General features: G+C 34.0%; 1 protein-coding gene across 1 annotated transcript in view; it reads left to right on the top strand.

Annotated features, from left to right (window-relative positions):
- Positions 1–14,105, top strand: part of LOC110458294 (neuroblastoma-amplified sequence-like) — a 43,235-nt gene that overhangs the window by 14,785 nt on the left and 14,345 nt on the right. Inside the window, exons 19-37 of the mRNA XM_021509934.1 lie at positions 240–318; positions 818–922; positions 1,580–1,644; positions 1,896–1,967; positions 3,628–3,702; positions 3,969–4,043; positions 4,674–4,803; positions 5,276–5,410; positions 5,961–6,134; positions 6,738–6,811; positions 8,360–8,428; positions 8,839–8,901; positions 9,469–9,532; positions 10,967–11,025; positions 11,374–11,476; positions 11,958–12,300; positions 12,939–13,018; positions 13,494–13,589; positions 13,940–14,061. Coding sequence (XP_021365609.1) covers positions 240–318; positions 818–922; positions 1,580–1,644; positions 1,896–1,967; positions 3,628–3,702; positions 3,969–4,043; positions 4,674–4,803; positions 5,276–5,410; positions 5,961–6,134; positions 6,738–6,811; positions 8,360–8,428; positions 8,839–8,901; positions 9,469–9,532; positions 10,967–11,025; positions 11,374–11,476; positions 11,958–12,300; positions 12,939–13,018; positions 13,494–13,589; positions 13,940–14,061 — 1,983 coding nt within the window. The remainder of the gene's footprint in view (positions 1–239; positions 319–817; positions 923–1,579; positions 1,645–1,895; positions 1,968–3,627; positions 3,703–3,968; positions 4,044–4,673; positions 4,804–5,275; positions 5,411–5,960; positions 6,135–6,737; positions 6,812–8,359; positions 8,429–8,838; positions 8,902–9,468; positions 9,533–10,966; positions 11,026–11,373; positions 11,477–11,957; positions 12,301–12,938; positions 13,019–13,493; positions 13,590–13,939; positions 14,062–14,105) is intronic.

Raw genomic sequence — 14,105 nt, forward strand, 5'->3', positions numbered from 1 at the left:
GCTTACATTTTTCACCAAGTTCGATGGGGAATTTTAATATCTTCATTTACCTTCTGATTACCCATACTATTACCAAGCAAACATGCATATTATGATTCTAAATCAACAATATTTCTGTTAAAACATAGATTTTGTTTTAAATTTTAGATTTTGATAAGACATATTCAAAGATCTAAACTGATAAGACATGCTCAAAGATCAAAACTGTTATTGCAGATTTCCATAACGTTTCCTTTCAGTTTAAACTTGGAGCAAAAAGAGCTGTGTAGAGTCCGCTTCAAGCTTCTCCAGTATCTTGATCGACTGAGAACGTATGAAGTAAGATAATGATTCACAATCACTCGTAAGATAACAGCATGAATACAAACATTGTTATGATTATTACTGCTAGATCAGTATAAGGACCATGCAAGATGATTCTTTAGTTTTAAGATAAAACCATCATGTATATAATTTCGATTTATATTACCAGCTCTTGTCGAGGAGTATTTGACAGCAATCCTAATGTGCAAGTAATCAACTCCCTTTGACAGTGGTTTTCTGATCTGTTGACAGACAAATCAACATTATCTTAAAGAGGTACAATTGTGAAAATAATACTGTGGTGCACGTATTATACTGTATAATGTCTATTTGTGAAAATAAAGTAAAATGCAGAGCAGTTTGAGATATAGAGCTGTGGGAATGAGTTGCCATGGCAATCATGAAACAATTCTATAGGTTCTCAGGGTTATGTCTAGAGATAAGTATTCAAACTTGAGATTGGAAGACCATTTCTGTATTTATTCCACATTATATGTTTTATATATCAATATAGCTTATACTTGGAGGAGAAGTGGCAGCTGTCTCAAGGTTCAATGACAAATTTTTCGAGAAGTTCCGTTCTCAAAATATTGTAGAGGCTGCAATGAATTACGCTCGGGTAAGGTTGATGTAATGATAAAATTTTCACAATATTAGTTTGGTTTGTTGGTTATAGTTTTTGAAGAATTTGATTTCATAAGTACAATAATTTTTGTTTCTCTTTTCAATTAAATTCCCTTCCAAACGATTCACCAAGGATACATATATCTGAAAAGATATTTTGTGCTATTCTGATTTTGCACCATTTCCAAAAGAAAATATGATTTTCATGTACTGTAAATCCTTGAACCATTGAAAAAAAAAATCTTAACAATAGAAGAAACAGATAGTTGCAATGGGGTTTTTTTCAATGAAAGAGAAAATATAACTCTACATATTAAAGGCATCACCAAATTAATTTGTTGTTCGTAAGGATTGCACTTTTACATATATTAACAGAAAGGGCTATTCCATAATGAACCGTATGGGTCTACGTAGGTGGGAGGCACCTGTATCAATATATCATGGGTGTTGTGTTTAAACCAGATCTGCCTACCATTCCTGATATTAAATCACTTTTAATATTTTATGGGTGATAGGGTCTTTGAAAAAGTGCCACCTACCCCTCCCATACGGTTATTTCTGGAACAGCCCTTATATAATGATTGGTGATATTATGCAGTTTAGATTTTAGTTTACAATTATATTTCCATTCTCTTTTTCCGGTTTTTTGTAGCATGGTGACTGGAAAGCACTGGACTTACTATTCACCTACCACGGCGAGACCCTCAAACCTCACAGGTTAGAATGAAATGGAAAAATCTTTTTACATATTTTATGTACTTATTAATGGTGATGAAGTTAGCAGCTGAAACGTATTGGTATACATTTCTCAAATGTCATCAGACTCTGTAAAGCTTTAGTTGGGATGTTGTTTAATGAGATAAGTTAGAGAAAGGTTTATAAAGTTGAACTTTGAGATTCTCAACACATTTTGTCACACAAAAAACAACCATTTTGAAATCATCTTTCACCATTGTGTTGGTTTACAGACTTGCTGTATTGTCAAACTTCCCTGAAACAACTTGTCCAACAGAGTACAGAGAATTGTTACCAGAAGTTATGTAAGTACATCTATATATATTTACCATTATAGGGCATATTGCCACGATATAACCCTACCAAATTCAGTTGGCATTCATATAGGCTATGAATACCATGGACCGATTGTTGACGTCATCCTTATTATGATGTCATAGTTGTTACGTTGGATAACACTGACCCTCCTATTCATTGAACAAGCAAACATGATACATACATTATTTGAACTAAATGCTGAATAATGATAAGTGTAATTGAATTTTCTATGAGATGAACAGATTCCCAAAATGTAAATATAAGTATTGAACTGCTTTCAGTTGGCATTCATAAGCAATATGAATTCCAACTGGACAAAGGCAAATCCAACATGACGTGCGCTTCATTGAATTTGCCTTTGTACAGTTCGCATTCATATTGTCTATAAATGCCAACTGAAAGCAGTTCAATGCTTAAATAATTTGTGAAATTCAGTAAATATTGCGCTTAATTTTTTGTTTGTCGATAAAGATTGCCTTTGTCCAGCAGAACCCAAAAAAATCATGCCCTTTTTCATAATTTTGCTGCATTAAAGTTTGAACTTTTGATCAGAGATGTTTGTTTATTTAAACAATAACTGGTTGTCTGGATGTAATTATTGTTGATATAATTACATCCAGATAACCAGGTATTTTTTATATTTACATATTTTTCTTTTTTAAGACATATTCCTACAAAAACCATTTGCCCTGCCTCAAAATACATTTCAGGTGGCCATTTTGTTTGTTTACATATTCCTACACCTGAAACAGGCAGTTGTAATTATAGTCGAGCAGTTGTAATTATAGCCTATATAATTACACTTGCCCTCTAACACTGTTGTAATGGGACAGCGCGGGGGCAAATGTAAATATAAAATGGTAACATTCCTTGTGGTCAAATGCTACATCTTGAAATGACTTGATGCAAAATTTTCCACATTGTTCTTGTAAATGAATGTGAAGAAATAATTTCCAAAATTTTGGCGGTATACTTTTGTACAAAAGATTTTTGTTAATACTAATATTATTGACTTGTTTGCAATTAAAATCCATTACCTCATTGTGTGTATTAAACATTAAATTTATATGTACAGGTTTCATAGAAAGTTACTCATCGAGAATTTTCGGGCTCCTGTCCTTCATCAGTCATGCCGAGGAAAACCTGTACATATTCTGCGAGATGTCCATTTTGAATGACATGTTTCTATATGATGTCTTTTTTTAATGGCTACAATTTAAAATATCATTAAAAATTGACATCACACAGAATCTGTACAGTTTTTCCACAGCATGACTGGTGAAGGACAGGATCCCAAAAATTCTCAATGAGTGACATTCCATGAAATTTGTAAAGGTACTGGTATGTTTCCCTTAGGTGACTTTTCAAAGTTATGTATTGCTTACATTTATTGATCAAATGGGCCAAGATGTTGCACTCTATTATACTACATGTATAACTGTTATTATTCCATGCTAAACAGCCCATCAACACAACAGATTGTTTAGACATAAGGAATAGGAAGTGACAACTCTCAAACAACACAGATAAAACATGTGACAGGCTAGCTAAGATACTGAAGTAAAATTTCTAGGCTAAGTAGTACTTAACAGGTTCCAATATCACTGAATCACCAGTTACTGGTATGAATGGTTTACTTTCTGACAGAGATGACAGCGGTGTGTTTCCTGTCGAGGAGAACAGCTGGCGTGACCCAGACTGGTGTGAGACACAACAGTGCAGGTACATTTGGAAAGCTAGCATTTTATAATGTTACTGTTTTCTCAGGAGCAATTATTTGCTGAATATGCTAAATTGTCTTATTACGGAAAAGTAGACAAATTAAAAATTTTAAAGTTATTTCTTAAATATATTTAAATGAAATCCCAAATCAGAAAATATGATAAAAATGAACATTGAAAAAATACACCATTTTTGTAAGTGATACTTGATTTACTGTAAATAGGGATCATATTGCATTGATTAATCAATTCTTCAATTTTTTACAGGTCAGCTGTTGAACCTCTTCAGGTAGATTTGGGAGAAATTTTGTATGAAGATCACCCAGAGTTGTCACAATTCCGGTCAGTACATCTTATTTGCTGTTGTTTCTGTAGATATAAACAAACCATTAATTAGTGTAATTTTTTTAGCTCACCAAAGCACCAGTGTGAGCTGATGCCATATACCGTGGCATCTGTCATCTCTCCATACTGAGATAGATGTAGGCTTCTGAATGATACCTTATCTACTGTTTTATGTATGGATGTCAGGCTTAATGTGAAAGTACATCAACGGTCAGGACATTGATTTTATTATCTATAACACTATCTGTATAGGAACAGATATGTGGGGTGCAAGGGTATCCGTGAATTCCACGCTTCTATTGAATCTATAATACAATGTGTTACATATTTTCCATCTTTCTAAATTGTAGATAGCAGAACAAACAACGTTCGTTGAAATGTGATGTTAAAAAACTAGTTCTAATGTGTTCTTCTATAAGCCTTATTTTGCTTGTTTCTATTTTTACAACAAATTAACAGAATTCACAATAATTTTCAGATTTTCAATTTTCAGATTGACTATTCCATATTGCAAATTAAAGAAAGTATGAAATTATGAATTTAATTGAAATTTAACTGTTTGTAAATACAAAATAATTCAGAAATGAATTAAATCTAATGACAATCTATTTTTGCTCCATAATCTAGGTGTGACGACTTATCTGCAGAGTTACTGACAAAATGGTACAGGTACCGCACCTTTGAGATAGAGGCCATGTCCTTACAGGTAGAACATGCCATCAACCTCGTCAAGTTGGCCGTGGAGCGTGGCGTACAGGTAAGACAAAACAACTTGGCTGAGGTAGTGATGATTGGTAATCAACAGTGATAGTCCTAGGTGACGATGCTTTGTACTTAATGCAATGCATTGTGCATTATTTGAATATTAAAAAAGACCAGCATCTTCTCCTGAAGAACATAGGCCTGAAGGCATGATATTATGCCAGTCAGTAGCTTGCTTGTATGGAGTGCTTCAAAATTTACAAAAAGAAGTGACTTTGACCCATAATCAAGGTCACAGGGGTTAAATTTGTTTAAACACTGATTTGAAAAGAACAAAATTTCTTCTAAAGAACATAACAGCCTTGAGTAATGCTATTTAGGCAGTAGCTTGATGGAATGTAGTAATACATTTTTTTCAAAAAGATCTCTTTAATGAAGCAAGCTTTTTCAGGCCTTTCTCAATATTGCCTTTTGGACCAGTCTTAAAACTGTAATTTTGCTTACATTATATTGTAACTTGGTAACAGGGTTTGAGCGATCTCCTAGACGACCTAGTTACCATGGAAATGCTGGTGTATGAGTGCCACATAGAGGACACAGTGACGTTTGAGGCAGTTACAAAAATGGCAGACTATGAGAAACTGGAACTTATAATGTCAAAGGTAGGATCAGGAGTACTCTACCCTGTAGTCTAGTCCATCTGTCTGCTGTCACAGCAGACTATTACAATATGTACAGGAATCATTGTACCTTATTATAACTTTGATGGTAAACATTACTAGGTACATTCCCATTACTTTGACTTATATGAAGAAAACTAATGTTTAAAAAATATACATATACCATTGTAGTCTTTGGATTTGCATGTGTGTGGTGATAGTGACAAAAATAACGCAGTATATGTATTTGGGATCTACAGTGACCTTAGTCTGTTGTTTCTACTGAATGTACATACTAGCTAGATATATATGACGACTATATTTCAATGCAGAGAGGACATTTTAGGAAATGAATGTAACTATTTCAATACGGGGACAATTTTTGAAATGCTTAAGTATACAAATGTAAGAATTTAAGGTCATTTTCTTAATTTTATGAAGTTCAGTGGATTACTGACATACATACTGATAAATAAATGTAAAATACTGTGATTCGTAAAATGTCTTATAACAATGAAAAAGATATCAATGTATTTCAATGTGTCGCTTGTAGTCGACTGAGGAGATGTATTTGAAGAACCTACATCGCTGGTTGGTGCCATTCCTGACTCAATGTGATCGACAAAATGCTGGTGCCTTCAACACCCTGCTACGGGACTATATCGTCACCATGGCAAAGACCGATCTCAGCCTTGTCCTCAAAGTCTTTGAGTCTTCCAAAGCCAGTGTAAGCAATCCTTGGACCATACCCTTCCTTTCTTAAGAATGAAACTGGGACTAACTAGAAAAAAATAATGCAAAATTTCCAGTTTTCAAATATTAACAGCTCATTCAGTACAACAGTTAAAATGTTTTCATGAATCATCAATTATTGCAAGTATCTACAAATTCTGATGCATATTTGACCCAAAACAATTGAATGTATTGCACCACATACAGCTGCTCTCATTTCTTGTAAAAGCTTCTTCTCAAGAATGGTTAATAAGGTTTTATCCAAACCCAAGTATAACAACTCTCTCATTGCTGTAAACATGTGAGGTTTTTTTCTTTAGAGTAAATTCAAAATAACATATTGCTGTCCTTGGTCTCGTATTTGCTGAGGCATATTTGACATATTCTCAAATTCTACTTTACCAAATTGAATTTAAATTGTGGTTTTCTCGGAACCTCTAATGACACATACAAAATATTTTCTTTTTGATGGTTTTTTTGCTTCAATTTAATTGTGTAAATTGAAAATAAATCTGGAAAGATAATAATTATTTTAGTAAAATTATTATCACATAATAACAATGTATGTGAGATGATTTTGTATAATATGTAACAACAGCTACCCAACCCTGTCATCAAGACCCAGGATGATGTCATGTCGATAGCATTAGAGGCTGTGTACAGTTGTGAGAGGTAGGTGAAAATCACGAAAGATTCATGATTAAGTTTTCCCATTTTGCCTCTGTTTAAGGATATAGACTATTGTACATAATTGTTTTTTTTTTTATGAAATTAAGTTATTTTCGAACGAGACACTCTTTGCTTGACAAAGTAAACAGACATATTTCGAAAGCTTGCAAAATAAACTTTTAATTAGGGCCCCGTATCGGAGATACAGGTGCCCTATAGTAATCACTCTGTCTGTCTGTCTGTCTGTCCACAAATTTTGTTCCTGGCTGATAACTTTGGTATCTATTGACCGATGTACATGAAACTTGGTCTAGATGTTCAGTTTACAAAAATACACATTGAGGTAAAAAGTCAAGGTCAAAGGTCAATGTCATTGGGTTCAAAGGACAAGGTCAAATTTTACATCTTTTCACTGATGAACATTTCGTTATGACATTATGAAGCAAAGTTGATCCGAATTAAACAAGGAGTCAACTTACCTAAGGTCAAGGTCATCGGGTCAGGGGTCAAGGTCAAATTTTACATCTTTTCACCGGTGAACTTTTCGCTATGACATTATGAAGCAAAGTTGTTCGGAATTAAACAAAAAGACACACTGAGGTAAAAAGTGTAGGTCAAAGGTCAAGGTCATTAGATTCAAAGGTCCAGGTCAAATTTTGCATCTTTCCACTGATGAACATAATGTTATGACATGATGAAGCAAAGTTGATCAGAATTAAACAAGGAGTCGACTGACAAAAGGTCATGGTCATTGGGTCAAAGGTCAAGGTTAAATTTTGTATCTTTTCACTGGTGAACATTTCACTATGACACTTTGAAGCAATGTTGCTCAGAATTAAGCAAGGAGTCAATTCACCAAAGGTCAAGGTCACTGGGTCAAAGATGAAGGTTAAATTTTGTACCTTTTCCCCGATGAACATTTTGTTATGACATTATGAAGCAATTTTGATCAGAACTTAACACAGAGTCAACTGACTTTAGGTCCAGGTCACGTGGTCCAAAGGGTCAAGGTCAAGTTTTGTATTTTTCACTGATGAGCATTTTGTTATGATATTAAGAAGTAAAGTTAGTCTGAATTAAAGAATAAGTCAACTGACCAAAGATCAGGGTCACTGGGTTAAGTGGATTTGACCCTGGCTCTTGATGGAGGAGGTATATAAGGTGAAATAAAGCAAATCAAAGCTAACAAATGAGTATTGCACCGGTATTTACATTTCTGTTAGCCCAGCAAATATGGAGGTGGAAGGAAACAAGACTCGCATCATAGTACATGTAAATATATATTTCGCTTCCTTGCGATTCTTTTTTAAGTCCAAATGTCAAATGTCAAGCTCAGCTATATGGGCAGATTGCTTCTTGATAATTATGGGGGATATATTGCCACAAGACGGGGCCCTTACTGACCTGTCAGTGTTCTAGTTACTGTTTGTGTTCAAAACAAACTTAGCCTATAAACATTCATGAAAATTAGCTGGATTATTTTAATCATGATATCATTTACCTTACAAATGAAAAAAATATAAATATAAATCTACAGAATTTTTCTTACAGAAATGACCAGCTAGAATTGCTGCTGGCCATTGTCCAATGTCTGCCGATCAAACTCAAGTCTAGTACAAAGTAAGTGTGTGTATAATGGTAAAAACCAGATAATTGTCTAATACAAAACTTTTTTTTGTTTAAATGGAATATTTATTAAATTTCACTATAATATTATATGTAAATAGTCATTTATATATGTTTTCTAAAGTCTGACCCTGTCTCACATTAGATCTTAAAACTCTTGTTACCTATCCAAATTAATCCAAGTACATCCGTGTATAATCCGGCTATCTGGATAAATGAGACCTACAATTAACGTTAACTATATTTATGTTCCATGCAACACGCTGTTACAGCGATAAGTTAATCTTTGCAACCAATTCCAAACTTCTGTCTATTCTGAACAACTATATGTAATACATTGGTCCCTGTGTTGTTAGAAGTAGACATATGAATGTATCATTCATGACGATCGTATTGATTTGTAGAACACAAAGGAACGAAACACAGGAACTCCACAGTAGGGTAGACAAGCTGAAGCAGCATCTAAGGTGTGTTTGTGTATTTAATAAAGAATGCCTTTTCATTTTAATGTCAGAGGTTACTAAATGATAACTCAGTTAAATTTACAGAAAGATTTGGGTACTGTAGAATCATTTATTTTTGTGGGGTTAAAATTTCATGGTTTTCATATACTAGCCTGTTTCAAGGACATTATATTTCACTGATTTTTGATTTTCTCCTTTTTATATCTTACCTAATTTATGTTTTTGTGGAGATTTAATTTCGTGGATTTTTGTTATCCACAAAATAAACGAAATTAAATGTCCCACGAAAATTATGATTTTACAGTACTCATACAAAGCAGTCTTAGCAGACACTTAATTTTGCAAAATTCCAATATTTCTCTTATACTGTAATTATGTTAAAGGCAATGAATATTGATATAAAACTAACAACATCACACATGCTTTGTGATAGTCCTAATTGGATAATTGATTCTCAAGCAGGCAGGCAATCTGATTTGTTGACATATATTGTACCGATAATCAAATAGTTTATTTATGTTTAGAAAGTTAGACAATGATCTAATGCTCCTCTGTACATTTTGTGATCAGTGCGGCTAAGATTCTGGAAAAGCACGGTGTGATGAAGCCACTGCATTATTTGAAAGAAACGGAGGTAAGATGTTACATCAATGATTGATCTGTGAAAACAAATTTCTGAATTTAAGTCAGACTTGATACTAAATATCGTCGTCAGGTTTTACATTGTTGATCTGGATCCTCTTAGTGTTCTATGTTGTAAGCTCAGATTTTTTTTAAATTTCATAAAAATTTGGAACTTAGCTATCTTTTAACCCACTAGATAGGTCTATAATTGCAGCTTTAGTTATGCGTTTAAAATGTTATTATAGAAGTACTAGACTTTTCAAAGGGTGACAATATTCTGATACTCCACATGAGTCAATTTTAACAGATTAGTTTCAAAATCACAAAACCTATCTAGTTGCTTTGTAGCATGAAACCTTCAAAGTCAACTTACTATCACTTTTTGCTGATAATTCAGAGATATAACAGTGAGTGTATAGAAAATGTGTCTGTCAAAATTTCACAACAACTGGTTGGTCAAGAAAGTTAATATCATATAATGTAACAAAAATCAAAACGGTTTGTAAGTGTAGAACTGTCAGTTAAACTGTCCATGATTGTTATGTAAACAAACTCTTCTTTCCCTTCTTTCCAAGCAGGCATTTCTGCAGTTACCGAATGCTCTTATTATTGATGCTGGTTCCAATTTAGCAGTGATAAATAAATATAAATGTCCCGGGTAGCTAGGGTAGTTCACTTCTTTGCTGGCTCATTCTCCTTCCATCCGAGAAGTTTGTCCAGGACATATTATCTTCTATACTATTTTACCTGGAGTAGCCAGATTTGGTGTACAAAAACATCTTTGGATGGCAGAGTGCAGAGTGCAAGAAGAAGGTCACTATGACCTCACTGTGACCTGTGCTTTGACCTTAACTTTTGAAAAAGTTTGTCTGGGGCATTTCTTCTATACTATTTAATCTGGAGTAACCAGATTTGGTGTAAAAGTCACTGTGACCTATGACTTGACCTTTGTCCTTTACTTTTGAAAATGTTTGTCTGGGGCATATCTTATAAGCTGTTTCACCTGGAGTAACCGGTTTTGGTGTACTAGGATATCTTGGGATGACAGAGTGAAGAGTGCAAGAATTAGGTCATTGTGACCTATGACTAGACCTTTGACCTTTACTTTTGAAAATGTTTGTCTGGGGCATATCTTCTATATACTATTTCACCTGGAGTAACCAGATTTGGTGTACAAGGACATCTTGGGATGGCAGAGTGCAATAAGTAGGTCACTGGGACCTCACTGGGACCTATGCTTCCTGACATAAGTGTACTGTTTGTTAAATGTAGAAATCATTACCGGTGAGGGACTATGGATTGCCTTGCAATATTTTGCTTTGTTGGAAAGAGTCTTACCTATAAACCTATATTGTAATGTATAGTTAACAGTAATGTACCTATTTGAATATCAGTATCAAATTTTAAAATAACCAATGTGTAAGCATTTCTTCCCCATTTTTAGGAGGATGCTGAAGAAGCGAGGAACCTGATGATTAGACTGACAAGAAATGCTGGAAAGAGGTAATAGGTGTTAGTGATTTAGAAAGATGTAAACACTTAATGTGTGTGGGTGTATGAAAAGAGGTAAACAATAAATTTTGTTTGGAACGGTACTGAAAAGAAAGAATCATATGCAGTGGTTTCCCTACACCACAACTTTTTTTTAATAAAATATTATAATTTTCAGTTAAAGTGGAAAAACCATTAATTCATCAGTCTCATGCATTGTAGAGTTTGTTGCCTTTTCTAGATTACCAACAAATATTTTGACTAAATTAATTTTTCAAAAAATTCAGAACAAAGATAATTTTCAAATAGAAACATGTATTTTAGTATTTCATAAAATCAGTTGTCTCCTTCTTTGTTCAGAGAGAAGCCCCTGGACCAGAAGGAGTGGCGAATTCTACACGAGGATGTGTTAAATCTACAGCAGAATGTCTACAAATGTCTCTCTGCTGGTCTGTGTCATGAGGTATGTTTGAAAACATAAAATTGGATGTAATACACCCCTGCAGGTTGGTTAATATGAGAAAAGAATTGACCTGCTGTATTCATTACATTATCCTGTAAAGCAACAAATTTTGGGCCTCCTGTGGATTTTCTGTTAGTAGGAACATTGAAGAAAAAATATCAGGCCTTCTTAACTTAAAAGCAATACTTGAGATTTCTGTCTTTTCTTTTCATACCCTTTTTACTACTACTTTTTACTTAGTGTCTCTCTTGGTACACCTGCTGTAAACTCATTTTCTACCGTGTGGCCCTGTATATAACCTTAATGTGTTCACATTGTGTGGGTTTATACATACAAACCACTATTTTTTTCATGCATTTTTCTTTCTGTCATTTTGAAGCAAAGTGTCTTTCAGATTGTTTTTGATATTTTAATTCAATCATTAATCTAAATCATACCTATTTTTAATACATATATGATCAAATCGGTTTTTTTTAACCAGATTTTCACTGAGAGCGTTCTGTGCTCCAATCGTCGGGAGAACATAACTATGGCTGGTGACCTCCTGGAGAGGGAGAGCTCCGAATCAGAGCAGTTGTTTCGTCCTGGAATTCACCAACATCACAAAGTCCCATACGAACAAGCAGTTCAGCTAGTGATCAGTGCTTCAAGGGAGTACTTCAACTCATCATCCAACCTGATGGACCCATGCATGGATCTGGCTCGCGCTTGTCTCAACCTGATATGTGACACGCCTCTTCCTCCCTCCATTCAAGAAGAGCTGGATCTGATAGGGTCACTGGCACTGCTGGACGATTTCAGTGTATCTGTTCTACCGTTACAAGGTAATGTGTAAGCCAGGAGATGACTTCTCTAAAGAGGCTGTGGTACAGTAAGTTATGTTGAAAACAGATGAGGATTGATTTAATATTAATTCAAAGTGTTCTTTATACATAAAAGAAGATGTAAGGCCTTGCTGACACACACTGTCTAAATACCAAAACAACAACGTGAGTGGCAACCATACAATGATTTCTCAACCACAAAAACACATCAACATTGCAGAAAATTATGCTGTTTTCATCACTTAGTATATTTTGTTAAATTTGAAATTGGCAATGAGCAGGAAATGAAGTCTGTTTTGCATACATAAGTGATTTAAACCAACAGGATAAAACATTCCTGGTAGGACTTGAGTGAAGCTTGGTCCTTCCAAAAAGTCATCTGATGATCATGACTTGATCATGAGTTTGAATGACTTTATCTATACCTCACACCAGTGATAGATTCTGTTGGTGTTTATGTTTCTGTTTGTAAAGTTAATGAAACATTATGTTTTCTTATGCAAAAAAAAGATAGTTGAAAAATAAGATTTTAAATTTGAATATTGCTTGTATTCAAATAATATGATAGATTTATATGTTAAACATTCTCTGTATACATGTAGTTGTTTAAATGACATTTGTGAGTCTGATTATTATAGTTCGCTTGAGTGACGACAGATTGGATCTTGTAAGACAGGCTGTGAAATGTAAACCAACCTCCTTCAAGCAGAGACAAAAGGTATGCTAACTAATGCATATTTCAAAATATTTTTTTATGTTATTGCATTCATTGGTAAAATTGAAATGTGAAAATGAAGCATGTAGCAGTTAAATAAAGTGTGAGAGATATTCCTTTTTGCTTTGTTTGTGTAAGATATTATAATTAAAAAATATAGTTTAAACAAGATAAAAATGTTCCAAAAAAGTTCATGTCAAATTAAAATTGATTTCAATAACATAGATATACCTTTTTAATACAATCTTTTTAATTCAGACATCAGTATTTCAGATAGGGATCTTTAAATAATATGTTGGGTTGTTTGCTGTAATTTCAAATAATTTCTGATATTGTGTTCAAATATTAAAGCCATTCTGCTCCAATTTTAAAGTGTAGGAAATATCCGAAATATATTACAATATTCCTTTGGGATGCAAAGTAGCTGGACTTTTATGCATTAACACCTAGATTAAGATCTTGAATGTGTTGTTGACAGCTGTTGAGGCTGGGACATCTACTGCGAGTTAGTGGAGATGACCGAAACCTCCGAGAAGGTCAAGTGTTACATCTCATCGCTGAAGCTGCTGTAAAGGTAATGTCTAATGTCTACCTGTAGGTCACCCTTATCGAAAAGAAAAAGAAAAATTATTCCTACTTTTACTCATTCACCCCTAAAATTTCATAATGAACTCTTTCAACCTTTGAATTGGAAGAGTTCAAATATGCCCTCAGGGTTAAATGAATTAAGGAATACATGTATTAAAGAAGTCAGAAGTCTTTTGCAAAGTACAAAAATGGAATTTGTCTTGTCTATAGTATAAACCTGACTTGTCGATTTCTGATTTTATGAACCCCACCTTAATTAATTCCAATTATTTAACCAAACATAATGAGTAAGTTAAAAAAGTTTAAGTGTGCAGGATTTATCTTTTTTAATTACAGGGCGAGGATTTCATGTTCGCATTTGAGGTGTGTGAGGACCTGATGAGTCAATGTTATGGGAATGCTTGGAATATCTGTGTCGACCTCGCCTGGCAAGAGAAGTTTACTGATATGGCTGCTAAGTATGTACCAAGAGCAACTAGTGATCAGTATAGAGCAAAAATAA

Source organism: Mizuhopecten yessoensis, unplaced genomic scaffold, assembly GCF_002113885.1.
Source record: "Mizuhopecten yessoensis strain PY_sf001 unplaced genomic scaffold, ASM211388v2 scaffold9541, whole genome shotgun sequence".
NCBI classification, from domain to species: domain Eukaryota; kingdom Metazoa; phylum Mollusca; class Bivalvia; order Pectinida; family Pectinidae; genus Mizuhopecten; species Mizuhopecten yessoensis.